General features: G+C 43.2%; 1 protein-coding gene across 1 annotated transcript; it reads right to left on the bottom strand.

The window, feature by feature from the left end:
• Positions 1-1,007: 1,007 nt before the first annotated feature.
• LOC308284859 (importin-13-like) lies at positions 1,008-24,539 on the bottom strand (the record flags this gene model as incomplete). Its single annotated transcript, XM_080725585.1, has 22 exons — positions 1,008-1,104; positions 2,326-2,507; positions 3,035-3,124; positions 3,729-3,787; positions 4,688-4,754; positions 5,996-6,048; positions 6,130-6,226; positions 7,574-7,711; positions 8,357-8,437; positions 10,842-10,988; positions 11,947-12,081; positions 12,566-12,592; positions 13,082-13,263; positions 14,062-14,209; positions 15,339-15,459; positions 16,869-17,035; positions 19,549-19,690; positions 20,605-20,745; positions 21,639-21,808; positions 22,877-23,350; positions 23,831-23,956; positions 24,480-24,539. 22 exons carry the CDS (start codon positions 24,537-24,539, stop codon positions 1,008-1,010), a joined length of 2,904 nt encoding a protein of 967 aa, XP_080581711.1.
• Positions 24,540-27,202: the final 2,663 nt, after the last annotated feature.

The raw sequence follows: 27,202 nt of genomic DNA on the forward strand, positions 1-27,202 counted from the left end.
CAAAGTGTTCATCCCCAGTGCTTGAGACAAAGTATAGATACTCTTGGATTTGTACTTGATGTTTAAAGTGCTGGAGTACTCACTTTAAAAAATACATTCTCTTTAATATTAATGCATTGTTTTTGACATTTTCCAAAGCAGTTTTTTCCCCACATTTTCAAAGAATAATACTAATAGCAGATCTTCAAGCTCAAGATTGTAGATCTGCTAGTTTCACTTATTTTAAATGGGGATTAATAAATATGATCCCACAGGGGAAATTCAGTTTCAGCTTAACCCAGCTGATTGCTGCCCACAAGGAGCGCAGGGGAGGGGAGCAGTTAAGGGCTTAGGTGTCTTGCTCATGGACACTTCGACACATACCTGGAATCGTACCTGGGACCTCTGGGACCTCCGGAGTCCTAGGTATGGACACTAACCATTCAGTTATGGCCATTCAGTTAACAATGTACTCTTTTCCCTTACTAGAAATGTGTTCGAGTCAAAAGTACAATATTCATCTTTGAAGATAGTGGAGTGAAAGAATCCAATAGTGGAGTGAAAGAATCCAAAACAATATACTCAAGTCAAGTACAAAAAAGTTAAGAGTACATTAAGTACAAGTAGATGTACTTAGTTACTATGTACCGCTGCCTGTGAGTCCATGATTGGAGTCGATTTAAAAAAGCAGTGAAGGCTCATTTATCACATCAAGTCTGCCTCTGTTTCTCACTATGCTTTGGAGCAAACTGCCAAACGAAGGCGATTTATAAAAATCAGTTGACAGTCAGGTCTTATTTAAACAAACACTTAATTCAAACAGGCTCTGTCTGCACTTCAGTGTGTCCACATCTACGTCATGGTTTGAAGTCACAGTAATCTGAGTGCATCGCCAGCCCACAAATGAGTCCTCAACACATTCGGCTCAATTGATGGTACAACTTGCACAACATCACAGCTGTTCGGCTGCCAAACGAAAGGCTGCATTCAGGTTGTTGATTCCTCTGTAACGTTCTTTGGAAGTCAGTCTAATAATCGGAGGAGTATCCAGACCCCTGGAGGCCTCGACATAGCTGGGAGAACTCCTTCACCACCTCCTTCACATGACGTTTGTTTGACTGTTCCCTGAAGGAAAGAAATGACATGAAATACACATGTGTCAATGTTGGTTGTTTAAGTTGGACAAGATGTGGACAAAATATTTTCCCAAATATGGATATGACTGACATCTGACATCATAGATGTCTTATGTTATAGACCACATGAGACTCCATTTTTGGGCATTCCAAGCTATGAGCTTAATATTAATGACATCAGGGATCTCCATATATGGGCATGCAAGAACGTTTAGTTATATATGTCACGGTTAGATAGAGAAACGGTGAGATAGAGAAACGGAGCGCTTGCCGTGCCGCACGGGGCGGAACAAGCGGTCGCCACAACAACGTCCTCCAGGCGGAGCCACTCGATTGTCCACGACATTGCAAGCGGCGCGAAGGCCAGCGGACCTTCGGCGCGAGTGGCCGCGAAGAGCGGGCCGGCCGCGCGAGTTACGAAGCCGTGGTGAATGCAATCGTTATATTTACGGCCTGGGCAAGCCCACGATAAACGCCCTGTCCAAGTGACTACAATGGAGCTAATGGCTAGGCTAGGCTAGGCTAAGCTAGGCTAGGCTAGGCTAGTAAATAAAGAAAGAGAGTCGCAAACGAGTGACGTCAGCGCCTTCACTATTGAATGGCTGCGTCGCCATCTGGTGGTGATTAGTGTGTGGTGAACTACAAAACAAGCGCTCTTACCACAGTCTCACTGAGTTACCCAAAATGACTGTAACATATATACTTTGGCTATTAAAAAATGGCAGATATACAAGCTCATAGCGAGTCACTTAATGCTGTGCTATGAGCTTGTAGAACTGCAATCTTTTTGAAAAATAGTGAAACTTTGAGCAAATCTTGAGCAAAACCCACAATTATCTAAAGCGACATTTTTAAACTAAAATCTTTGCTTCTGGGGGTCCCTGGAACTAAATATTTTGAGATGAGGGTATGCGGCCAAATACACCTTTGGGGGTCCTTGACACAAATATGTATTGAGCACCACTGATATCAGGGGTGTCACAAGGGGGGGGGGAAGTGTGACTGAGTTACTATTGCCCAAGGTGGAGGGGCCTTAATTATTTTATACTTTAGCTATTGAAAAATAGCAGCTCTACTGAGTATGTACCTATATCTGCTATTTTATACTAACAATGCGTGCCCAATGGGGGGCCCGCAGTGAATCCTTGTACCCAGGGCACAGAATTTGGTGTGACACTGCTGTTGTTGTTTGAAAAGAGTGTGTTTAAACCTGAGCAGCTGTTGGCTGAAAGCATCCTTCTGCTCCGTGGACACGCGGGCGGAGGGGAACCCAGGGGTCTGCAGGCTCTCCTTCATCCACTGGGCCAGCAGGGACGGACAGTGTCTGTTCACACTGTACAGCACCTCAGAGTAGTGCTCCATCAAGCTGCGTGCAGCTCCGCCTCCCACTGCCTGGGGAAGGCCAAGAGAAACACAAACACTTTCGTCAGAACACCGTTTCCCCCCCAAACTCAACTCCAAAGTTATTGTCACAGAAAGGAGGAAATAAATACAACGAAAGAAAGAGAGAGTAAAACAGGTCTGTCAATATGAGCAGTGTAAGATGGCAACAAAATGAGGCTGTTAAAATAGCAGCAGATATAATAACAGATTGTACATAAGGTGCATGTTGTTTAAAAGAAGAAAGAAAAAGAAATCAGGAGATAGAGTTGCAGGTCAGATCCCCATATAGCCTATTTCTCCCAGGTCGTGATGGTACTAGAATGGTTTAACCACTGTTTTGTCCTGGGCAGATCTATGATCTGCTCTTTCTGACACATTTTCCTCCAGAATATAAATGGGGTTCAAGTGGTAAGTGGTTAATGAGCATGTATCCCAGTGAGAGAGACTATTCACTAGAGATTCGGGTCCCAGACTGAAATGTGGAAATTGATTTTCTGCATAATTGTATCAGGTTGTTGATACAAGTTGTTGTTCACCTCCAGAATAGTCTCTATCAGTAGCTTCCCATCCCTCTGCAGAACATCACCAACAGGGGGCAACAGTGCACAGTGAGACAACAACTCTGCCTGTCATGAATAGAGAGCAACAGTTAGTGATTGACTGGACCTCAGGATTTATACTACCTAAAGTGTTTTTGTCTTTCAAAGTGGAGACAGGCGTGTTGGCAATAACAAATAAATAAATGAAAATCAGTAGAAGAAGTACTCATATTTTTAATTAATTAAGCAAAAGAGGCAATAGCACAGTGTGGAAATACTCTGTTACAAGTAAAATGCATATATTCAAAATGTTACTTGTTTGAGTAAAAGTACAAAGTATTGGCAATAAAATATAAGTACAGTACCAAGTAAAAAGTACTAAAAATGTTTGTTTTAAAAAATAGCACATCTACAAGCTTGTGATGCGACACATGAGCTTCAAAATCTTGATCTACTTTAGAATATCCAAAGTATATAAAATATGTTTTGTAATAATCTAAATCTGAAAAGTAAATTGTAACTAAAGCTGGCAAATAATTGTAGTGGAGTAAATATTTGCCTCTTAGATGTCCTGGAGTAGAAGTATAAAGTATCTTGAAATTGGAATACTTAAGGAAAGTGAAATTATCTTGAAATTAAGTACAGTGCTTGTTTAATTGAACACTGCATGTTTCTATAATAAAGGACTTACAAAGAACAGACTGGCTGCTTTGACCGTGGGCGTCTCTGGAAACTTGAATGACAGAACACCTGAATAAAGGTGAGAATAGAGATATTCGTTAAGGCTAGATGTAAAGATTTCTAAAAGTAAAACTAATTTGCTTTGTTGTACATAATATCTGTCGAAATCACAATAAAGGTGGAGAGCTTATTTCCATATTGTGGTCCCATTATGGTTTATACAGTATGGTCCATGTGGTCCATCTTCTAGATATTAACCCATTTACATTATGACGCAATATTTTATGCTTTAAATATGAAAAAAATAGCAGATATACAAGCTCACAGCGCGGCACTCGGTGCCGAGCTTGTAGATCTGCTATTTTTGAAAAATCTTGAAAATTAGAATTTTGAACCGATTCTATAAGTGTCTTTTGAATCCTTCTAAAGTTTTTTGGAAAAACCCTATGTTTCTATGTCAGCAATCTGGCCAGCCATCGTCAAAGAAAAGGTCCTTTTCACTTAACTGGAGCTCAGTTAGTCTGTTCTTGAGAGACTACTATGTCAGTGGTGCTCAAACCTTTTCATGTGAAGGACCCCCAAAATGATATTTATTTGGCCACGGACCCCCATTTCAAAATATCTAGTTCCAGGGACCACCCAGAAGCAAAATTTGAGTTACAAACGTTCGCTTTGAAAATACATATATTCAAAGATTTGCACACATTTTCACGACTTTTTCAAAAATAGCAGATCTACAAGCTCGCAGCGCGGCACTCTGTGCCGCGCTGTGAGCTTGTATATCTGCTATTTTTCACTGGTTAAAGCATTCAATAATTCTAGGCCTAAATGGGTTAAGCTCTGAGAGCTAAATTAGCTTGAGAAAATGCAATCAATCATGTGTCTACCCAACGTATACTGATGATAATGTCATTTAATCATTATTCATTGTACATGTGGAGGACAGACATAGCATTCCATGATACTCACCACAATAAAACAATGCTTTAACGTCCAAATGCTCAGACAAGTACAAATCGGGTTTCCTTTTCAGGATCTAACAATCAAGGATATAAAAAGAATGTTGTTTAGCCACATGTTCCTTTCTGACACAGATACAGCATTATACTATACATTGTATAGTGTACACTAAATATTGTATTCCAGGGGTCTTCAACAGGGGGTCCGGGACCCCTAGGGGGTCCTCAGAGTTACTACAGGGGGTCCTCCAAATCTTTGTGTGATAGAAACTTTTTTCTCCTTTTTTGTATAAACCATTTGAACCCTAGGCCTAGTGTCCATATTCTGAAAACTTAAGCCAAAAATAGCAGATCTACAAGCTCACAATGACTCGCGCTGCGAGGCGTTGTGAGCTTGTAGATCGGCTATTTTCGGCAAAGAGGTTTGGTGTAGAGGGGAAAAAGACGTTTATTAAGTATTGGCGGATTCAAGTGGTAAATACGTATATGCAAACACAAATTGACATGAATCCTAAATACACTGATGAAGTGACGATTGTGCTGCCAAATGATGAAAATGTTGTGGGGGGTCCCTGCTTCATCTCTCTCTCAACTAAGGGTCCTTGGCAGGGACCTGCAGAGAATGTTACAGAGGCAGGGGCTGAAATTTCTGTGCTTGATACCACACTGAACTAAGCATAATCGAGTCAATATTGGAGATGTGGCGTAGAGCATGGATTTCTACAAAGAGAGGGCAATTCTTTCAACAGATGCTGCATTCAAGTTCAGGAGAGTTTGGACAAGGCAATTCTCTTGAATGCTGCCTTCAGGTATGGCATGGAAAGAAGGCATTTGCATTTCTTTCACCATAGTAAAAATCAAACCTCGGTTCGAAGTGGAGCGGTGAATTTGAGCAGCTGTACCCTATGTGAGTGAGTGAGTGAGTGTAAACTGTGCCTGTGAGTGAGTGGTGAGTGTGCCTGGCCTGCACAAAACAGCGCCCCTCCTTTAACTAGTGTGTTGTGTGTGGCCACTCAAGGTATTGCCCAGGCTACGGACAGGGCCAGCCAGCCACCCACCCACCCAGCCAGCCAGCCAGCCAGCCAGCCACATACCCACGGACATACCTGTTCATTGGGAGCGCTTTCACCGCTCCAAAAACTGCATTCCTGGTCAGGAGAGGGAACTTTTTCAGATGGATAAAAGGGCAGGAGCTCAAGCCCCCTTTCATGTCTATGTGTGCATGTGCCTGGTCCTTGGCCTGAAAACGTTGAAGACCCCTGGCATATACTATACATTAAATACTGTATTCAAATTGATATCAAAAGGTTACACTAACCTGAGCTTGAAGCTGCATGAAGGATTCTGCAATATCAGGGTGATCCCTTGGGCCTATACATCACAGGTCAGTAACATCAGCTTTGCAAACAAACAAAAAAAAGTAAAGAATCATCTGATTTTGTGTTTGTTTACCTTGCTGAAAAATGGCGAGAGTAGTGGACGTCAACAGTTCAGTGAGGCCTTTAATGGAAGAGAGGTGTTCTTTTTCTCCGGAAAATATGTGAACCATCTACAACGAGACAGAGTTGTACTTTAACCATTTTCAACCGGCCATGACCAAAATGTCCCGACTTAGGGCATGTCATTGTGTGCGAACATTTTCAGAAATAGCAAGAAATTTAGCAGATCTGCAAGCTCACATTGTGTTGTCAGCTCGTAGAGCGGCTGTTTTTGCCGTGCATCACTGTCATACGCCAAAGTATAATACAATATAGGGCTTAATTGGTGAAGTACCTCATGAACTGCTGGTACAATGTTTCATAGAAGAAATTAGGTTGCAGGATATTTTCAACAAGTGTGACTGTGAAATCCCTGTGAAACTAGCCTGGTTCCTGCCCATAGACCCGCCCACTCTCAGAGTGGACTGTTTCTCTGGTCTGGAATTGACCGATCGCTATGCCCCTCCTAAAGCCGTCCTTGCCCAATGCCACGCTAGACGACAGGTTACTAAGGCGGGTGCCTTGGCAAGCTGCCATGGCGGCGCGCATCGGTGTCTGGCTGCTAGATAGAGATGGGATTTATGGTTCTTTGAAGTGAACCGGATCTATGAGATCCGTTCCTTTCAAAGAGCCGTTCAAAAGACTGGCTCATTTTAGTTACTGGTTACTTTGTAGATTTTGATTATGATTGTAAATCACTTCCACCCATATATACATTTTGGCCATTGGATACATTTCTGGCATTTGAAAATAGGTGATCTACAAGCTCACAATGTGTCACGTTGCGATGCATTGTGAGCTTGTAGATCGGCTATTTGCAAACGATTTTTCTACATTTTACTCATTGGAAAACCTGTGAAACAGGACATTCTGCATAATGAGTACGTTCTAATATTGGTACTTTAAGTACATTTTGAAACCAATACTATTTTACTTTTACTCTAGTACATTAATAACATTCCAAACTTGATTGCAGTATTGATATGTTTACCTAAGTAAAGACATGTAGTACTTTTCCCACCACTGTTCATTAGAAAGGAACGGCTCCCTACTGTGAACCGAATCATATGAATCTTGGGCAAGCACGGGTTTAGGAGGGGCATAGCGATCGGTCAATTGTGTTCATAATAAGTGATTTCTGGAGTCGAAATGACGGCTCCTCCAATTAGCGCAGGGGGTGGGGGTGGGTTTAACAAATAACCAATCCGTGCCGTCAAAGTCCCTCCCCTCCAGAAATAGCTCAAACAGGGCACAATGTCAGACCAAGCTTCAGCTGAGTCTGAAATCAGGCTACTGTGAAACCCCAACAATAGATAAACTAGATATGGAGGTAATCTTTCTTTCCCATTGCAACCCCGGCCCATGGACAGAGACAGTCTCAATGTGTTGGGAATCTAGGCCCTGCAATAAAGAGCCACCTGGCGCGCGAGGTCCAAAGCCGAGGCTTGTGGGAAGGCGCTGTAGATCTGTCCCAGCATCTGGCTCAGCTGTGCCACCATGGGGCCAAAGTCATGTAGCAGGGTCCGAACGGACTTCTCAAATACCCCGCACACCGCCTGCGGGGGGGACAGGGACTGTGAGAATGTGTGAGTCGGCACAAAGACACAGACAGACAGACAGACAGACAGACAGACAGACAGACAGACACACACATATAACACCTTCTTACAGGGTTCCCACACATTTTTACCAATTAATTTCCCAAACTTTTCCAGAATATTTAACCCAATTTCCAGGACTATATAACAATAATTCAGCTCAATAACAGGTCGCTTACTCCTATGCGCAATGCCCAAAGACAGGTAGTGTATGCCAGTGGTTCTCAACCTTTTCAGGCCGTGACCTCGAAATAATCATGTTTTAACTGGGGACCCCGCACCCTGACGAGCACTAAGAGTTGAGGAATTTTGTATAACACAGTTCTATTGTGAAAATAGCAGATCTACATGCTCACAACGCCTCGCAACAGATCGGCTATTTTCACAATTTCTGCCTCTAATATTTGACAATGTGGCCCATGTTTAATTTCTCATTTCAGAGGTATTAACTAAATAAATAATCAAAGACAATCCATAGCTATTTTTTCCAGGACCTTCCAGGACCCTTGATAAATTCCAAAACTTTTCCAGTACTGGAAAAAATATTTTTCTAATTTCAAATTATTTCCAGGAATTTCACGACCGTGGGAACCCTGTTCTTACCTCCACTACGTCTGAGTCATCGAGCCACTTGCTGAGGATGTTGTTGATCAGCGTGAACACTTCCTGTAAAACCACCACCACCTGAAAAACAAAAAGCCTGCTTTCTTAAACAGAACATGGAGGAAAGTTCAAGTGTTTCACCTGCTGCTCCTTGAATCCAGGAGTCAGCCCAGCTCCTCATCCAGACGCCAGTCATATCAAAACTCGACTGACGACTACTGTAAAGCCTCTATCAGAGTCGGCACCGCGGTGGAAGGCTATCCACCGCGGTGTAGTCTTTTTGAGTCATAAAACTACAACGTTACGTCATTCCTCGCGGTGAAGAGCTTTCCACCGCGAGTCCCGACACATCTCTCTGTTTTCAGACAGACAGACAGGCTCTTCACCCCGTTCACTGATTGGTCGACCTGGACCAGTCAGTCACGGTGAATAGGACTTCACCGTGACTGACTATGATGGCCTCCACTTATTTTCTGACTTGAGGTGGAAAGCTTTCCACCTCAAATTTGCAGTGGATAGCTCTTCACCGCAGACTCTGATAGAGGCTTAAAGCCCGGATCATAGTCGGGTCCGGACCCGACTATGATCCGGGCTTTAAGCCTCTTAAAGTGTAGTCTTTTCGAGTCTTTTCGAGTCTTTTTGAGTCATGAAACTACAATGTTACATCATTCCTCGCGGTGGAGAGCTTTCCACCGCGAGTCCCGACACATCTCTCTGTTTTTACTATCAGACAGACAGGCTCTTCACCCCGTTCACTGATTGGTCGACCTGGACCAGTCAGTCACGGTGAATAGGACTTCACCGTGACTGACTATGATGGCCTCCACTTATTTTCTTGGTTTTTTTGGTTTTTATAAAGTTTTTACTGAATAGGTGCTTGGTCTAACTATAATTTTCTTAGGTTACAATTTATATGCATTTGATGTATTCATGTTGATGTATTGATGTATTAACTTGCTATTGTATTAGGACTACCTTCCTAACCTAGGATGACGGTAGCCTTTCTTACTGGAACTTTAGTTGCACTTTCTACCACTTTTTCTAGTCACATGTTCAAATACTGGATTCTGATTGGCTAAATTCCGGAGGTTATGGCAGAACAACCGCCGCAGTTGTGTGAGGACGAGATCAATGCGCCTCAGTGTACATCCGGGGACTTCAGGAGGTAGTCGGAACACCTTTCCCCCAACCAACATATGACGGTCGTAGCGGTCCTATGTTTACTAACGTGCGTACGACGTCGCCGATTTATTTGGATCCAATGCAATCCGCCAACTTTAAAGCCCCTTTTCTCTGAACCTATGCCTTTCTGGAAGCGAACAGCCTCTATTTACGGCCGGAACGGTCCTTCTAACTGACGTTAGCTTAGCTGTATGCTAGACATCTTTCTCTGCATGGAGTTGGCGTCATCTGGTGGTGAGTAGAAGATGTTGTTTGTGGAACTATTTGCTGTCGTCGCGGAAGTTTTATAGGCAATAATGATTGTAACTTAATATCCTTGCAAGTTACAACTATGTGTTTTCTTTCATGTATACGGAAAAAAGTGGTAGAAAAGCTATTTACCACTCGGGGTCGGACATTATGCTCTGATAATGTCCTGTGTGAGGGTGTTATCGGACTCGGCTTCGCCTCGTCCGATCACCCCCTCACACAGGACATTATCAGAGCATAATGTCCTCTCACTCGGGGTAAATTGCTTACGTCTCTGACCTCTAAGGACCTTCCAGGGAGGGTGCTCTTGTGCGTCTTGCTGCGTCACCCTCTCTTGTTTCTTTCTTTTTCTAGTTGTTTTTATATCACACTGACCTTTGGACACTCTGCACTATTAGGTTGTGTTAGTAGTTTTGAGTATTTTTGCTTGTGTTTGACATGAGGGTGAGATACTTGTTGCACTAATTAGCATTGAATGTTATGGTCACTTTGATTTTGGGGCACTGTACTATATTGATAGTTGTGCCTAAGGACACTTTATGTATATATATATATATATATATATATATATATATATATATAATTTGTTCCCTTTCTTGACTTACCTTGCTCTTACTGTACTCTGTTCTTGTTTTATTTTTTATTTTATTTATCTTTTTTCTTACTTCTCTGTAACTTTGTAAATAACCTTATACTGCTGTGCTGCCTCTGGGCAACTGATTTTCCCCTTGGGATAATAAAGGTATCTATCTATCTATCTATTGTAAGTCGCTCTGGATTAAGAGCGTTTGCTAAATGCCTAAATTGTAAATTGTAATAAAGCAATAAATCACTGATGCCACGTGTTAGAGGTCTATTCACATACTGTACCCTGGTTAATGAGACAGAAGAGAGTGTGTTTACTGTTTACTGTACATTATTTCGCTGGCCAATGCTACAGGCATGTGTGTGCAATAATGCAGCAGTAGTGTATAAGCAGTAGAATAAAGATGGTTGTGACATACTGTAGAAGAAAAATGCAATGACCAAACAGTGCAAATCTCATTGGTCTTACAGGGTTGGGTCTAGCCTGTGAAAGCGTGGCTCGTGCGGGGCCAGGTCCTTCCAGACTCTCCGTCTGTCTGTTGATGTCTAAAGTGGTGAAGAGACTGGACAACATGCCCAGAATATGGATGATAGACACCTTACTGCTGGGGCTGGGCTGCAGACACAGGAACACAATGACAGCTCAGACAAAGAGGGAGAAAGTAACCAAGCAAGGTTTACGGCCAGGTCCGGTGCATCAGAGGATAGAGGACACAGTTAATTAAAGGACAACTTTGTTTTTTTTAAAACAAGGGTTCATATTTTGGATAGTCTTTAGAGAAAAGAAGAGATGAGTGTTAAAATGTTTTCATTTACTTCTTTCAATCGTTTTAGTGATTTTAACGATTTTGATTGTTGCAGGCATGCACCCAGGTTGGGGGCATGCATGCAAGTGGATAAATATGTATTTTTTTTAGACACAATAAGCCCATTCCCAAGATGCACCGCAATCTTTCATGGGCAGATGTGACTTATGGGGGCTGGTGTAAATAGTAATAAAGAAATTGCGTGTCTAAAAATATATATATTTAGCCACTTGTACGCATACCCCCACCCACTGAAATCAAAATACTAACATCGCTAAAACAATATTAGAAAGCAGTAAATGAAAACATTTTAACACTCATCTTTTCTTTTCTCAAATTACAATCTAAAATATGAACCCTTGTTGTAAAAAACTAAAGTTGTCTTTTAACAGAACGAAGACGCTGGAGCGACATTGTCACTGTAGTTAGTACATGCACCCAAAATTTAAAAAAAGTAATAATTTGCATTCTCCTTATGCCATCGCCATTAGCCTTATCTCCATCATCATCATCAACACCACCACCAACATAGTTACTAACAACACATGAATAATTACAGGCTTACTCATTTTCATGAAAGGTGCCTAAATAAATTACTATGAAATATATACAGGATGCTCTGTTGCATGTTATTATACATTTTATCCTGTCTTGCCTGTTTTTAATTATAACTGCAAAGCAAAAGGCAAATTCCAAAGAGTGTAAAATTCGGCTACTCTATTCCATTCCATTCCGTCTCATCATTCACATGTACTGTGCATGTTTTACCGGTTCCAGTGCCAGTGTTTCCAGTCTCTGGACATGGGGGCTGATGAGGGAGTGGAGGCTGCCCAGGATGTCTTCCACAGGCAGGGCAGACAGGAGGAAACCCAGAGCCTGCATGAGCCACATGCACTGGCTGCTCTGCACAGGTGCGCACGTACACACACACACACACACACACACACACACACACACACACACACACACACACACACACACACACACACACACACACCGATGTACATACAAAGAGATACATCACAAACTGAGTTCAAGCTGAATGCTGACGTGCAGGGGCGTCACAAGGGAGGGAAAAGTGGGACTGAGTTACTAGGGACCTGGAATTATTGTATACGTTAGATAGCAGATCTACAAGCTCACAGCGCGGTACCGAGTGCCGCGCTGCGAGCTTGTAGATCTGCTATTTTTTAAATGAAAATGTGAAAATGTGCGCAAATCTTTGAATATATTAATATATATATATGTGAATATATTAATATTCATATATTCAAAATATGAATATTTAAGCGAACATTTGTAACTCACATTTTGCTTCCAGGGGGGTCCTTGGACCTAAATATTTTGAGATGGGTTGTGTTTTCAGATCAAGTTGAACGGCACTGACCTTATGAATGTCTTTAAGCAGGACGTCCTGTGAGAAGAGAATGTTTCAATGTTTGTTTGTTTTTTACTGCAGTAGACGGCGAAACACAAACACACTGATAGACTTCATGCAAAAAACCTGTCTCTTGTTGCACCTGTGACTAGAGTTGTCACGGTCATAACATTTTACAGTATAATATACAGGCCTGCACATATCTAAAGTTACAATTGAATGACGTTTAATACCAAATTGGACAAATATTATGTAAGAAAGAGGCAAGCATAGACATAGGCACAAAAGGCACAAAAATAGAAGATCCACAAGCTCACAACGCCATGCAGTACGAGACGTTGTGTGCTTAATATAGTTTGTCTATTTTTATGACATTTATCTGTGGAACCGAGTCAAACTAAATGTAATGCCTTCAATTCCAAGTGCTTCTTGTCAGGGTGGGGGTGGGGAGGGGTCCCCAGTTCAAATATGATTATTTTGGGGGTCACGGCCTGAAGAGGTTGGGAACCACTGGCCTGACTGTACCTGTGACACGGTCATGATGTCGGGCAGGAAGGGGCCGAGGTCCAGGCGACACTCCCTGCAGATCCTCTTCAGCGTGGACACGCTGGACACCGACAGCTCTGGCTTCAGCAGGCCCTGCAGCACCATGGGCAACACACTGCCCAGCATCACTGGATGGTCAGCCAGCCACTCTGCTAGTGAGCCTGGAAGAAACACACCAAGAGACAGCATCATCATCACTGGATGGTCAGCCAGCCACTCTGCCAGAGAGCCTAGAAGAAACACACCAAGAGACAGCATCATCATCACTGGATGGTCAGCCAGCCACTCTGCCAGAGAGCCTAGAAGAAACACACCAAGAGACAGCACCATCATCACTGGATGGTCAGTCAGCCACTCTGCCAGAGAGCCTGGAAGAAACACACCAAGAGACAGCATCATCACTGGATGGTCAGCCAGACACTCTGCCAGAGAGCCTGGGGAAATACACCAGTGTTTGTCAAACTTTCAAATTTCAAGGTCTCACATTTAACTTTAGGGGTCAAGGGGAGATCTTCATGGACAACTGGTCTAAATGGCTTACTCATGTCGCTAATATAAGGCCTGATTTTCTTTTTTCTTTTATTTTATATTCTTTTACGCATACTTTGATTGACTTTCTGCTAAGAGATGTGGGTTGAGTTTGCCCTATAATGGAACGTGTATTTTGAAATGAATGTGCTGTATGTATAGAGAGTAACTAATGTGTAGAGTGATACCTCCCCTTGGGTATGTGTGTGTATTTCTGTAAGTTTTGTTTGTATTGTTTGTCTTGGCTTTTGTTTTCTCTGTTTGTCTTTCTGTAGTGGTTTACACGAAAAATAAAATAAAACATAAATGAAAAAAAAAAAGAAACATTACAAGAAATTAAACAAAAACATGAAAATATAAAATAAAGAAAATGCTGCAACCTTTTTTTCAAGGTCTCCCCTTAACTCTGAGAAGAACGTGTACATACACACCTATGGTGTACATGACCGTGTCAGCCAGCATGACGTTGCTGATGTTGATTCTCGGTATCAAACCAATGAGGCCAGGAATTACGTCAGAGTAGTTGATGTCTATGGTCTCTGCTATCGACTGGAAGCCAAATAACAACGCCTCTGTGTCCTGTCCTCATTGAGAGAGAGAGAGAGAGAGAGAGAGAGAGAGAGAGAGAGAGAGAGACAGAGACAGATGGCGGTAGATAAACTATAGAAAGCACACAGCAAGAATTAAATAGAATCAATGTATACGTGAAATATCAACCCTGCAAATTTGATTCACCACTTCTGCGAAACCAACACAATTTGCATGGCTCTATTGATGGCTGATGGCTCTATTTTGATTGTCTTAAGCACCAGCTCTTATGCCTTAACTTAAAGGCCTGTCCATACTGTCTCCGACCACCAAACCTTTCGTCAGAAAGGTCCGTTTCAACTACAAAATGACATCACTTCATCTTCTGATAAGCATTATACCCCGAATTAGAGGAAAAGCTGAAAGCTGCACGTCGGAAAGTCGGAACTCTCCGATGAAAAGTTTGTAGTTGGACACAGTATGGAGAGCCTTTAAGTTAAGGCATAAGAGCTGATACTGAAGACAATCAAAATACAGCTCTCAAAGTCTGATTGTTTCAAACCCACTGAATATTTGATACCAACTATTTCAGTTGAGTGAGGCCAGGGGCGTCACAAGGGGGGGAAAGTGGGACTGAGTTACTAGGGCCCAAGGTGGTGGGGCCTTAATTATTTTATATTTTAGCTAAGCTTGTAGATCTGCAATTTTTGAAAAGTCGTGAAAATGTGTGCAAACCTTTGAATATATGTATTTTTTAAGCGAACATTTTTAACTCAAATTTTGCTTCTGCGGGGTCCCTGGAACTAAATATTTTGAGATGGGGTCCGTGGCCAAATACATATCATTTTGGGGGTCCTTCACATGAAAAGGTTTGAGCACCACTGATATAGAAACTTTATTTTATTATTATTATTATTTTTTCTTTTTTTTTTTTCAAAAAACCTTTTGAAATATTCAAAGACTGAGAATAAAAATAGCAGATATACAAGCTCGCAGCGAGCTTGTGTGCATTCTGTGCAAGTCTTTGAATTTTCAATAGTTAAAACACAAAATAATGCGTAGTATATGCGTTCCCAGTCTAAATGTGTTAAACCCCCTACCCCTATGAAGAACATTCATGGGTGGCCCGCAGTGAATCCCAGAATTTGGTGCGACACCCCTGAGTGAGGCTATCCAGTACCTGCCATGTGGCTGAGTGTTGGGGGTCCATCAGCAGTCTGCCCAGCCTGTCGTAGAGGTTACTGAGAAGCTCTGCACCCAGCATCTCATACACGTACATCAGAGTGTCAGAGATGTCCACTCTGTCAGGTCAGACACAAAGGAAACACGTTCTACACGTATCAAAGGTGATCATTCATTTGCAATTTAGCCAGTTTAGTCATACATTAGCCATAGTTGTATACATTGGCAAAGAGATGTTCCGATTGTGATTTTTGGGGCCGATACCGGTCACCGATCAACTGGAATCAGTATCTGCCGATACCGATATTCCTGATCACAGCGTCAAATCCATAAATTCTTCTATTTATTGTGTTACTGTAGCAGCATTTTTTGCGACCGCCAGGTTGCAGTTACTATCAAAACCTCCACCGGCTGTCAGTCTGTCTGTCTGTCTGTCAGTCAGTCTGTCTGTCTGTCCGTCACGTCACACTTTTCCCCCACTCATATCTCCGCCAGCGTTGCCCCGATCCATGGCAAACTTTGCACACACACTCCTTGGCTGCCAAACAACAACCCCCCACTCATTTCTCACATGGCACTCTTCTAGCACCACTATTCTTGCAAGACACATTTTTGGACACTGCTCCTACAGATTTTGCCCTAAAATCACGCAAAGTGGTACACAGTATCTTTAAAGTCATGTCATCAACATGGATCTGTCCCATTTCCCATGTTCCCTCCTGATTGGCTAGCATTGCCTTATAAAGTTTGTGTATGCGACCTGACGGTCGCTTATCTCCCGATTTAGGGAGTCTTACTGGTATATTTAATGATTCTTCTTACAAAACATTGACATATTGATTATAAACATTAGGAGATTGCAGGCTGAGGTCAATTAGTATCCAATTCAACTTGGAGGAGTTGAAGGTGAGGTTACATTCAGTCCCACAGATAAATATTGTGAAAATAGCTGATCTAGCTTGTAGATCTGCAAAGCTGATAGAGGCAAAGCAGATACCAATCAAAGCCGATAGAGGCATAGCAGATACCGATCAAAGCCGATAGAGGCAATTATCGGCCGATCGCGATCACTCAACGAATCAATCGGCACATCTCTTGACATATTAGCTTGAATCAGCAGACATAAAATCACACGTATTTGAGCATATGCCAGACTCTGATCAAAAGATGGAGGCTGGGGTGGAGGAGGCAGCTAAGCAGCAGCGGATCCGAAGCATCGGATCCAAGACAAGCAGAGCTATAGTGAATGCAAGCCGTATTTAAAGGAGCGTCCCTTATTGAGCGTGAGCTCTGATTGAAGTATGACAGTGTGATTGAACCACTAAAGCCAGATTTATATTTTGTCGTAGACAGTGTCACAAGCTCACAACACGTTGCATCTTGTTGCAAGTCACAACGACATGTTGTGGGCTTACAGATCGTCTATTTCGTCACCTTAAGCATCGGCCTAGGCTATTTTGGAGAACTTTCGCCTATAATACCATGCCCAAAATAGGGATGCCAGGGTTCATGTGGTTTCAGGTGGTACCTGTAGATCCTGAACTGCTCCTTATCGTCAGGGGACCAGGAGGCGTACTCCTCCTGGGACGGATAGTGAGACTTATGGAGCAGCACGTCCACCAGCTGGAAGTAGACAGGCCTGTAGACCTGCAGGTACACTGCCTGCTTGTCCTCCTCAAAGGACAAGATGTCATCCTGAGCACGCAGGGGACAATGACTCCAGTAAAACTTTAGACAGGAACACTCACGTCAAATAGATTCAGCCATTTATCGCAACAAATGTAAAACAGTTAGCCTTAAAGGGCTCCGCGTTCAGCAAAATCAGGAAGCTTTAAGCAAAACACCCCATAGGGATACACGAGAAAATAGAAATACGTTGACATATTTGCTTGAATCAGCAGACATAAAATCAGTAAGTATTTTGAGGCTATGCCAGACTCTGATCAAAATGTGGAGGCTGGGGTGGAGGAGGCAGCTAAGCAGCGGATCCAAAGCTTTGGATGAAGGCAAGCAGAGCTATAGTGAATGTAAGCCGTATTTAAAGGAGCCGTAAGAGCGAGAGCTCTGATTGGATTAGACAGTGTGATGTAAAGATTAGCAGATCTGTGAATGAGGAATAGGAAAGGATCTGACTGACAGCTGATTACAGCTGAGGCGGGCGAGACTCACGAGACTTCAACCAATTGAAAGTTCTAGAATTACAGAGGAACTGCTCTAATCGCATTTGTGCCTTAGACTTTCACAACTGTCCTCCACCTTCTCTTCTCTCTCTCTCTCTCTCTCTCTCTCTCTCTCTCTCTCTCTCTCTCTCTCTCTCTCTCTCTCTCTCTCTGGTGCAAAGTGCTTTTAAATATTATCTGTGTAAGTGTGCACTGTGCAGTATATCTGTGCATGTATTTATGTATGGGTGCCCAATGACCTACCGGTCCAGGCGCATACCACATAGGCTCTGATGCCTGACAGTGTGTCGCGGGTTCGAGTCCCAATCCCGGCACTATATATAGAGGTGCTATATATAATGTGTGTGTGTGTGTGTGTGTGTGTGTGTGTGTGTGTGTGTGTGTGTGTGTGTGTGTGTGTGTGTGTGTGTGTGTGTGTGTGTGTGTGTGTGTGTGTGTGTGTGTGTGTGCATGTAACTGCATTTTAACTGGGGACCCCCTCACTCTGATGAGCACTAAGTGTTGAGGCATTACATTTTGTATAACACACATAGCAGATCTACATGCTAAAATAGCAGATGAAATAGATCATGTAGATCTGCTATAAAATAGCAGATCTACATGCTCACAATGCCTCGCAACGCGTTGTGAGCATGTAGATCGGCTATTTTCACAATTTCTGCCACAATTTGGCCAATGTTACATTAAGTTAAAGGTGATACACCATGAAATTTCACTTTTCCTATTTTAAAACCTTTTTTTGGGGTCCCACTAGCACCTTCTATCCTCACAAAGTCCCATATCAGACCGTTGTGTCTTTCTCTTTTTTTTGGAGCTGTGTGAAACACAGGCTCCCTATACGTGGCTGTGTGGGTCTGTGTGTGTGTCTGTGTGTGTGTCTGTGTGTGTGTGTGTGTGTGTGTGTGTATGTAGCCTGACTTCGGCGCGTAACTAGTGCCGCACCATTTACGCCACTCGCGCAATATATACATCAAAATGTGCGGCTCGGCCGGGAATGGTGTTCTATTACCTTTCGTTCCGATCCGCCTTACCATGCCGACGTAATCGGCAAAAAACGACGCTTAATTGTCCCCATTGACTTATAATGGGACAATGCAAGAAATCACTTTCAAGTATTTTTCTCTCGTAAACCATAGGAGCTACAGTTTCAAACCTCGGAGAGGAGATTCATAATGATTTTAAGAATGAATCGAAAAATAATTACATCACTCGGCCTCATGGTGGCGCTATAACGGCCCACTTTACGTTTTGCCCCGTAACTCTTGAACCGTGGAAATTAAAATTCTTTTTTCCCTGGATTCCTTGGGTCAAGACGCATCTCCCCATATAGGCCACGCCCATTTGCGCCAGGATAGATTTTCCGCCATCTTGAATTTTCGCCAAAACACACTTTTTGCTCCTTTTCCTACATATTTTCTTCAAATGTCACAAAAAACGGTACACATGATCCACACACACACACACACACACACACACACACACACACACACACACACACACACACACACACACACACACACACACACACACAGCTCCACTTCACACGGGTGTGATTTTTTTCAAAAGGTTTCACTGGGGGGGGGGGGGGGGAGGTGGTACTGCAGCTGAAAATGCTCTGAGAGCCATTCAAAAATGAGAGGATCTCTATTCAGGAGTGGTAATTTAGCCTCAAACCTTTTGAAAAACTTTTTTGGGACATAAACAATATGACATAAATACTTTTTAATGCATGGTGTATCACCTTTAATCATCTGGGGACCCACCAAAATAGTTTGGGCCACAAGTTGAGAACCACTGATCTTGGGGAAAGTAGCTGCTATGGAGTCTGCAGCAAAGTCAAATTATACCTAGCTGTGTGGTGCATAGTTGCTTGTACAGTACGCTGAAAACATCAACCGCGCGCAGGATAGAATTGTAAAAACATCTGATATACTGTATGTGCAAGCTATATAAATCCCCCATTTTTTGGTTTTACATTCAGCCAATACTTTTATACCATACTTTACAATTAAGACTGGCATACTGTACCTGCAGAGTGTACCAGAAGGTGAGCGTGAGTGAACTGGTGGTCTCGTTGACTGGGTAGTGCCCGGGGATGCCCGTACAGGACAGAATCATGTTGACCAGTGCCAGGTAGCTCTGCCAGTGCTCCACCTGGTCCAGTAGAACCCTGTCACACAGGGGCGTCACAAGGGGTAGGAAAGTGGGACTGAGTTACCGGGGCCCAAGGTGGAGGGGCCCTAGTAACTTTAGCCATTGAAAAATAGCAGATATACAAGCTCACAGCGCCGCACCGAGTGCCGCGCTGCGAGCTTGTAGGTCTACTATTTTTGAAAAGTCGTGAAAATGTGTAACTCAACATTTGTAACTCAAATTTTGCTTCCGGGAGGGGGGGGGGGGGTGTCCCTGGAACTAAATATTTTGAGATGGGGGTCTAGCTGTGGCCAAATACATATCATCTCGGGGGTCCTTCACATGAAAACGTTTGAGCACCACTGACATATAGAAACATCAGTTTCTTGCACACATTTTCTCGATTTTTTCAAAAATAGCAGATCTACAAGCTCGCTGTGAGCTTGTATATCTGCTATTTTTCAATGGTTAACATTCACGGCGGGGCCCGCAGTGAATCCTTGTACCCAGGGCCCAGAATTTGGTGTGACACCTCTGCTGTCACATACAGAAACCCCAGAAAAAAGATCCCAGTGAAAGAAAGGCATTATATGTTTATACTGTAACACTGTTTAGTTATAGTTATAAGAAAGAACTCATAAATAAACATAACGCTTTATAACAATAATCACATTTTACCATTTGCCACATTACATTTTGCACATACGCGAATTACACCTCCCCTAACTTTTATAGGAGCATTGTGGAGATGCCATTATTATGCAGTTATGGGTTAAGCATCTAGCTCAGGGACACTTCCACACATGGCTGGGTGGACTGGGTGACAAACTGGCCACATTCTGATTACCAGATGGCCTCTATGTCCACACAGCTACTAAAGCCATGAGTTTATACTGCGCATGTGTGCGTGCATGCATGCGTGACTGAGTGAGTGCATGGGTGTGTGAGTACCTGGAGTGCGTTTCCCCCAGAGCGACAGCGATGCGACAGATGCCATGTGACGTCTCCATGTCCCCATCCTGAGCTGCTGACTTCAGCCGCTCATGAAGACCCAGCACCAGGGGTATGAGGTTGACCAGAGCATCAGTGTACCTGCACACGCACACGCACACACACACACGCACGCATGCACGCACGCACGCACACACACGCACGCACGCACGCACACACACACGCACGCACACACGCACGTGCACGCGCACACACACAGGTTGACCAGAGCATCAGTGTATCTGCCTACAAGGGCTGCAACTGTCGATATTTTTCTTAGCGATTCCACAGATTTTTTTAATATATTTTAATCCAAAGCGACTTACAATAAGCAGGTAATACATCAATATAATAAGCAAGATAATTATGTCACTACATCAACATCAATACGACAAATGCATAGGAATATCAATCTAGAAAAAATAATAACCTAGGTAGACCACGCACCTAATCAGTAAAGAAAAAAAAAAACTTCTAAAACCTAAAAATGCTAATAACTATAGCTTCATGTGTGGTCATTGAGGGAAGGGGAGTGTTACAGTAGTGCTATGGGTTTAGGTGGAGTCTTCAGTCCACGGCGGAAGCTAGGGAGTGAGTCTGTTGTTCTAAGTGCGACAGGGAGTTTATTCCACAGTTTGGGGGCCAGGAGGGCAAATTGTCTAGGACGAGTGGATTTTTGTCCTGGGGTTTTTAGCGAGGGTTCGGTCAGCAGATCCTGCACCAAGCACCCAGAAAACACCACAATCGACCCAGATGACAGAAAGAGTAGACTACAATTCAGTTTCAGCTTCACCCAACTGCTAGCTACTCATCTACTCTGATAGCTAGATGGTTATGATCATTCATTTGGGGACAGGGGTGTCGCACCTTCTGATTGCCAGAAGACAGCCTCTCTAAAACACTATAGGGTCCATTTGGTTCTATTTGACTTCCACAGAGGGAAACAAATGAATGCTCAGGAGGATTGTAGGTCTGCGTGAGAAAACATCTCTCACCTCTGGCAGTCAGGCTGTGAGAGAACGTTCACTATGGTCTCCACGGCCGTGTCAAAGAGCTGCGGGTCCGACAGCGCCGTGAAACAGTCCTGGAGCAGAGCCTGGGTCTCACACAGAGGCACGTCCACACCCACCCAGCTGGAGAGACAGCGCAGCACCCTCTCCTTCACCTGTGTGCAGTCAGTGGTGGGATAGGAAAGCCCATTTAGGCCTAGACTTATTGAATGCTTTAACTATTGAAAAATAGCAGATATACAAGCTCACAGCGCGGCACCGAGTGCCGCGCTGCGAGCTTGTAGATCTGCTATTTTTGAAAAAGTTGTGAAAATGTGTGCAGATCTTTGAATATATGTATTTTTAAAGCGAACGTTTGTAACTCAAATTTTGCTTCTTAGGGGGTCCCTGGAACTAAATGTTTTGAGATGGGGGTCCGTGGTCAAATTCATATCATTTTGGGGGTCCTTCACATGAAAAGGTTTGAGAACCACTGACATACTGTAGTAGTCTCTCAAGAACAGACTAACTGAGCTCCAGTTAAGTGAAAAGGACCTTTTCTTTGACAGATTGCTGACATAGAAACATAGGTTTTTCAAAAAACCTTAGAAGGATTCAAAAGACACTTATAGAATCGGGTCAAAATTCTAATTTTCATGATTTTTCAAAAATAGCAGATCTACAAGCTCGCAGCGCGGCACTTGGTGCCGTGCTGTGAGCTTGTATATCTGGTATTTTTCAATAGTTAATGCATAAAATAATGATACACAATTCTGAATGGGTTAAGACCCGAGGCCGACTGACTCTACATGTCTTCTAAATCCCAACTGTTTTCTGAAAAACGCATGCTGCTACATCAGTGGTGCTCAAAACGTTTTCATGTCAAGGACTCCCAAAATTATAAAGATTTGTCCTCAAACCCCCAAAAGATATTTGTTCCAGGGACCCCCAGAGGCAAAGATTTGAGTTATTCAAAGTTTCGAGATTTTTCAAAAACGGCTAATCAACAAGCTCTTAGCGCATCACTTCGTGCCATGCTATGAGCTTGTATATCTGTAATTTTTGAATAGCCAAAGAATAAAATGTGGCTACATTTTCCAATGACACAGATGCAATTCTGAGGTAGCCTATACTTTACTTAACGTGCGTGTTCCATGCATTCTTACATTACGCTGCTACTCCACTACTGTACATCTAATGAGGCAAATATAATTGTCCAAGCATTCACAGCTCATTGTCTTCACCTGGGTGGAGGAATCCTGCGCCTGCAGCAGCTGGCGCAGCAGGGGACTCACCACCAACCACTCCCCAGCCAAGGCCTCCCTTAGCTGGGCACGGCGGCCCTGAGCCAGACGGCTGCTCTGGTACTCCTCTGGTAGCACGGTGAGGAGCTCCAGCAGTGCCAGGCGGTGGCCACGGGGGCTGTCCTCTGCCCCGGGAGCACCACCACCCCCATCGGAAGCAGCCTCCTCTGGCTGAAACACCCTCACCATGTCTGCCACTGGCTGGGACCAGGCCTGGGGAATCAGGTTAAGGGCCAAAGAGGACAGCGCCACACACAGCCTGGTGAGCACCATCTTGGGCCCCGAGGAGAAGTGGGAGATGTGGGAGAGGAGCTGCAGCCGCAGGCTTTGATGCTGGTCGCTGGGGAGGTCGTTCCAGTGACGGGAGATCTTGATGTGAAGGGTGCTGGCGCCAAAGAACTGAACCTCTGGGAGCTGTTGATGACATGGGAACATTAGTTAAAGGAGATGATATGACTGTTATGAGATGTTGCATGACATGGCTAATATACAATAACATTGTATTTACTATTCAGCAGTTTTCCTTTTATTTGTTTATGTGACCTTTATTTATACAGGCGATGTCCCACAAGATCTCTTTTACAAGGAATATTATAATATAATTGCGGGATATTTTTGAAACATTTTTAACAACACAGATCCTGTATGGGGAACCCTGACACAAAATATTTTTAGATCAGGGTCTGTAACGCCTCGCATTGCGAGCATGTAGATTGGTTATTTTCATAATGGAATAGATGGCGTCAAACTAAATGTAATGCCAACTCTTACAATTCCAAGTGCTAGTCAGGGGGGGGGGGGTCCCCAGTTCAAATATGATTATTTTGGGGGTCGTGGTCTGAAAAGGTTGAGAACCACTGGAATAGATGGTCCACAAGAGCCGAAAGTCCATACCTTGTCGGGGCTGAGCAGGGCCCAGCAGAACTGCCATGCCTGTGCAGAGGCCTGGGCCTGGCTCAGCCACTTCTGGGCCAGATTCTTATGGTCCATAAGCGGGTCATAATACAGCTGGTTGAGAGCCTGCACGGAGCACAGGAGCAGATGACGAGAGCCAGCTGTGAATGCGTTGTTCTTGGAATACAAAATGTCATATAGGCTACCTAAGCAGTGTGCGTTGCGTCATTAAGCGAGAACTGTACCAAGGAAAGCCCACGTATAGCGGAGGTGGTCGATGGCCATTTGAAAGAAAGGAACACAAAAAAATGTGTTGTCCATGGCAACAAATCCAAGGCACAAGGCAATAGTTATTATTAGGACAGCATATGCCTTGTAACTGGTGTCATGTTACAAGAGGTCCTCCTAATGCCTGCAAAGCCATGTTAAATTACAATAGACCGACGAGGTTAACTTGTATTCTGCTTGTTGTGTATCAATGTTTGTGTAGTATTTCTATGAATGGGTCAATATACTAGAAGTGGAATATTGCACACATGTTAAGGTTTTGCAAGACACTTGCTGTAATGGAAAAGGATAAATAATTACATTTACAATGCCTTTGATTTCCTTTTACAATTACAATGCCTGTGACAAGGTGACAACTCACCGACTCCACGTTTTCCACATTTATCTCCAGCTCCACTGGGCTTTGTTCTGGACGGTCCATTTCAGCAAAACAGACCCAATAATTATAATACAGGAGGCTTGAAAGATGCTGGGCTGTTCGGTTGTCCAGGCACCTGCTGTCTGGTGCGTCTGAGGAGCCTGTTGGCGAAAAGCAAACTTCAAACGTCAAAAGCATTCAGTATAGTCACAACGATGACAATGCAATGTGAGGTTGTGCATCCTGCTACAGCAGTGGTTCTCAAAGTGGATTCCAGGGACTATGTGCTATGCAGGTTCCTTAAGGGGTCTAAATTGACCCATACAAGTCTGTAACTCTGACAGTGTACAGTGTCATACATTTTGTACACTGTCAGAGTTTTAAGGGGAGAAATACTGACCTCTTTGTATGGACTTTCACAGGCCTACTAGGCTCGTCGATATCTACATCACTGATCAAAGACCACCCGCTGCATCAACGATGAAACCTCTCCAACAAAAAAAAAGTATGCAAACGCAAACAAGTTTTACTTTTCTTTCTCTGCCCGTCCGAATGCTCAAACAGCGTTCCAATACTCAGCGCGCCTAACAGCTGAGGCTCTCTCTGACGCACTGACAGCTGATGGGGGGGGGGGGGGGGACTCCCAGGGGTGTCACAAGGGGGGGGGGGGGGAAGTGGGACTGAGTTACAAGGGCCAAAGGTTAATTATTTTTATAAAGTCGTGAAAATGTGTGTGTGCAAATCTTTGAATAGGCCTATGTATTTTTTAAGCGAACATTTGTAACTCACCACTGACATAGGTTTTTCAAAAAACCCTAGAAGGATTTGAAATATTCAAAGACTTGCACACATTTTCACGATTTTTCAAAAATTGCAGATCTACAAGCTTGCAGCACGGAACTCGGTGCCGCGCTGTGAGCTTGTAGATCTGCTATTTTTCAATATAGCTAAAGAACAAAATAATGCATAATGAGTTCCCAGTCTAAATTGGTTAAACCCACTCCCCCCATGAAGAACATTCATGGGGGGCCCAGAATTTGGTGCGACACCTCTGGGGACTCCATACTCTTCACCCCCAACTGTTCCCCAAACAACGGGTCGGGACCCATTTGTGGGTCACGGACCGATGTTTATGGGTGTACAAATCAATTTTTATTTTCCTACATTAAAAAAATATATTTAAATTTTATTTTATTTGTATTTAAAATATAAAATTAATACAACCACATAATAATAATACTAATAATAAAAGAAACAAACAAACGAATCTAAAATTGACATAAATAAAAATATAGACCTATAAGAAATAGCTAGTTTGGGAACCACCGTTCCACCCCATCTGCCCTCAACTCACTGGCACTCTGTAAAATATATTATTCTGCCTACTACAGTCAGATTCATTTATAGCTACTCCATTACGTAAGGGTAAGGCTCGTTTCGTTTGCCAAAAAGAACCCAATCCGCTTGTCGTTTTGACAAGCAGCGACACCGTCGTACTACGAAGTATAACGCGCTTAGCCCGAAAACAGCCGACCTACAAGCCCACGGCGCGTAGCGTCCGCGACCCGGTGTGGGCTTGGAGGTCTGCTTCAACCAACGCGCGACACCAGCGCATGAGTAGCGCATGAGTGGTGGCTAGAGATGGGATTTATGTCTCTTTGAAGTGAGCTGGATCAGCTGGGATCCGTTCCCTTCAAAGAGCCGTTCAAAAGACTCATTTTAGTTACTTGTTACTTTAGGAGATTTCACTTCAACCCTATAGGGGGTGAGGACTGGGCGGGGCCTTGCAAAAATCAGCCACTTCCGCCCGCCATCTTAGTTGCTATCTTTCTTGTAAGACTCTTGGATAAAAGGAAGCGATGACCGGAGAACAGCATTGACAGTTCGCTGGTTGTAGATAAGACTGATTGGTCAATGCAAGTGTACTCTATTACAAGTCGAAGTCCAGTAGGCCAAGTCAAAATGTACATGAGTAAAAGTATAAAAGTATTGGTAATGGTATCAAAATGTACTTAAAGTACCAACAGTAAAAGTAGGCCTACTCATTGTGCAGAATGTCCCTTTCAAGTTATCAAAACATCTTTTGAAAATAGCATGGATCTAACATTGTAAGCTTGTAGATCGGCTATTTTCAAATGGTCAAGATATATGTATATGCTGAAGTGGTTAATGATGTTTTGTAATAATAATCAAAAGTATAGTAGGCCTAGCATTACTAACTAAAGTTTTGAAATAAATGCAGTGGAGTAAAAGCAGGCCTACAATATTTGGATCAGAGATGTAGTGGAGAAGAAGTAAAAATATTGGCAAAGTACATATAACTCAAAAGTGTAGGCCTACTTAAGTACAGTACTTAAGTAAATATACTTAATTACTTTACACCACATAGCGTGCCTACAGCCAGTTATTGGGCCACTGCCAAGACCACTTGCAATTTGACTCGGCCATTACTCGTCAATTTTCATCAAAAAATAAAAATTTAAACGTGTCCATATTCACTGGAATGTCTGCTTTCATTTGCTGGTGCTCATTATTGTCTCCCAATAAAAAGATATCACGCTAAAATCTGTCCATGCATGAGCGCAGAAAGAGCACAAGCAGATCAGAACAGCCATCACATTCATCCATTGCTTTGGAAATAAAGATCGGATAATAATATAACATTCCCTATAAACAGTCGCCTAAAATGTTACAATATTTGGATCAGAGATGTAGTGGAGAAGAAG

The sequence above is a fragment of the Nannobrachium achirus genome (assembly GCF_963921795.1).
Source record: "Nannobrachium achirus genome assembly, chromosome: 5".
NCBI classification, from domain to species: Eukaryota; Metazoa; Chordata; class Actinopteri; order Myctophiformes; family Myctophidae; genus Nannobrachium; species Nannobrachium achirus.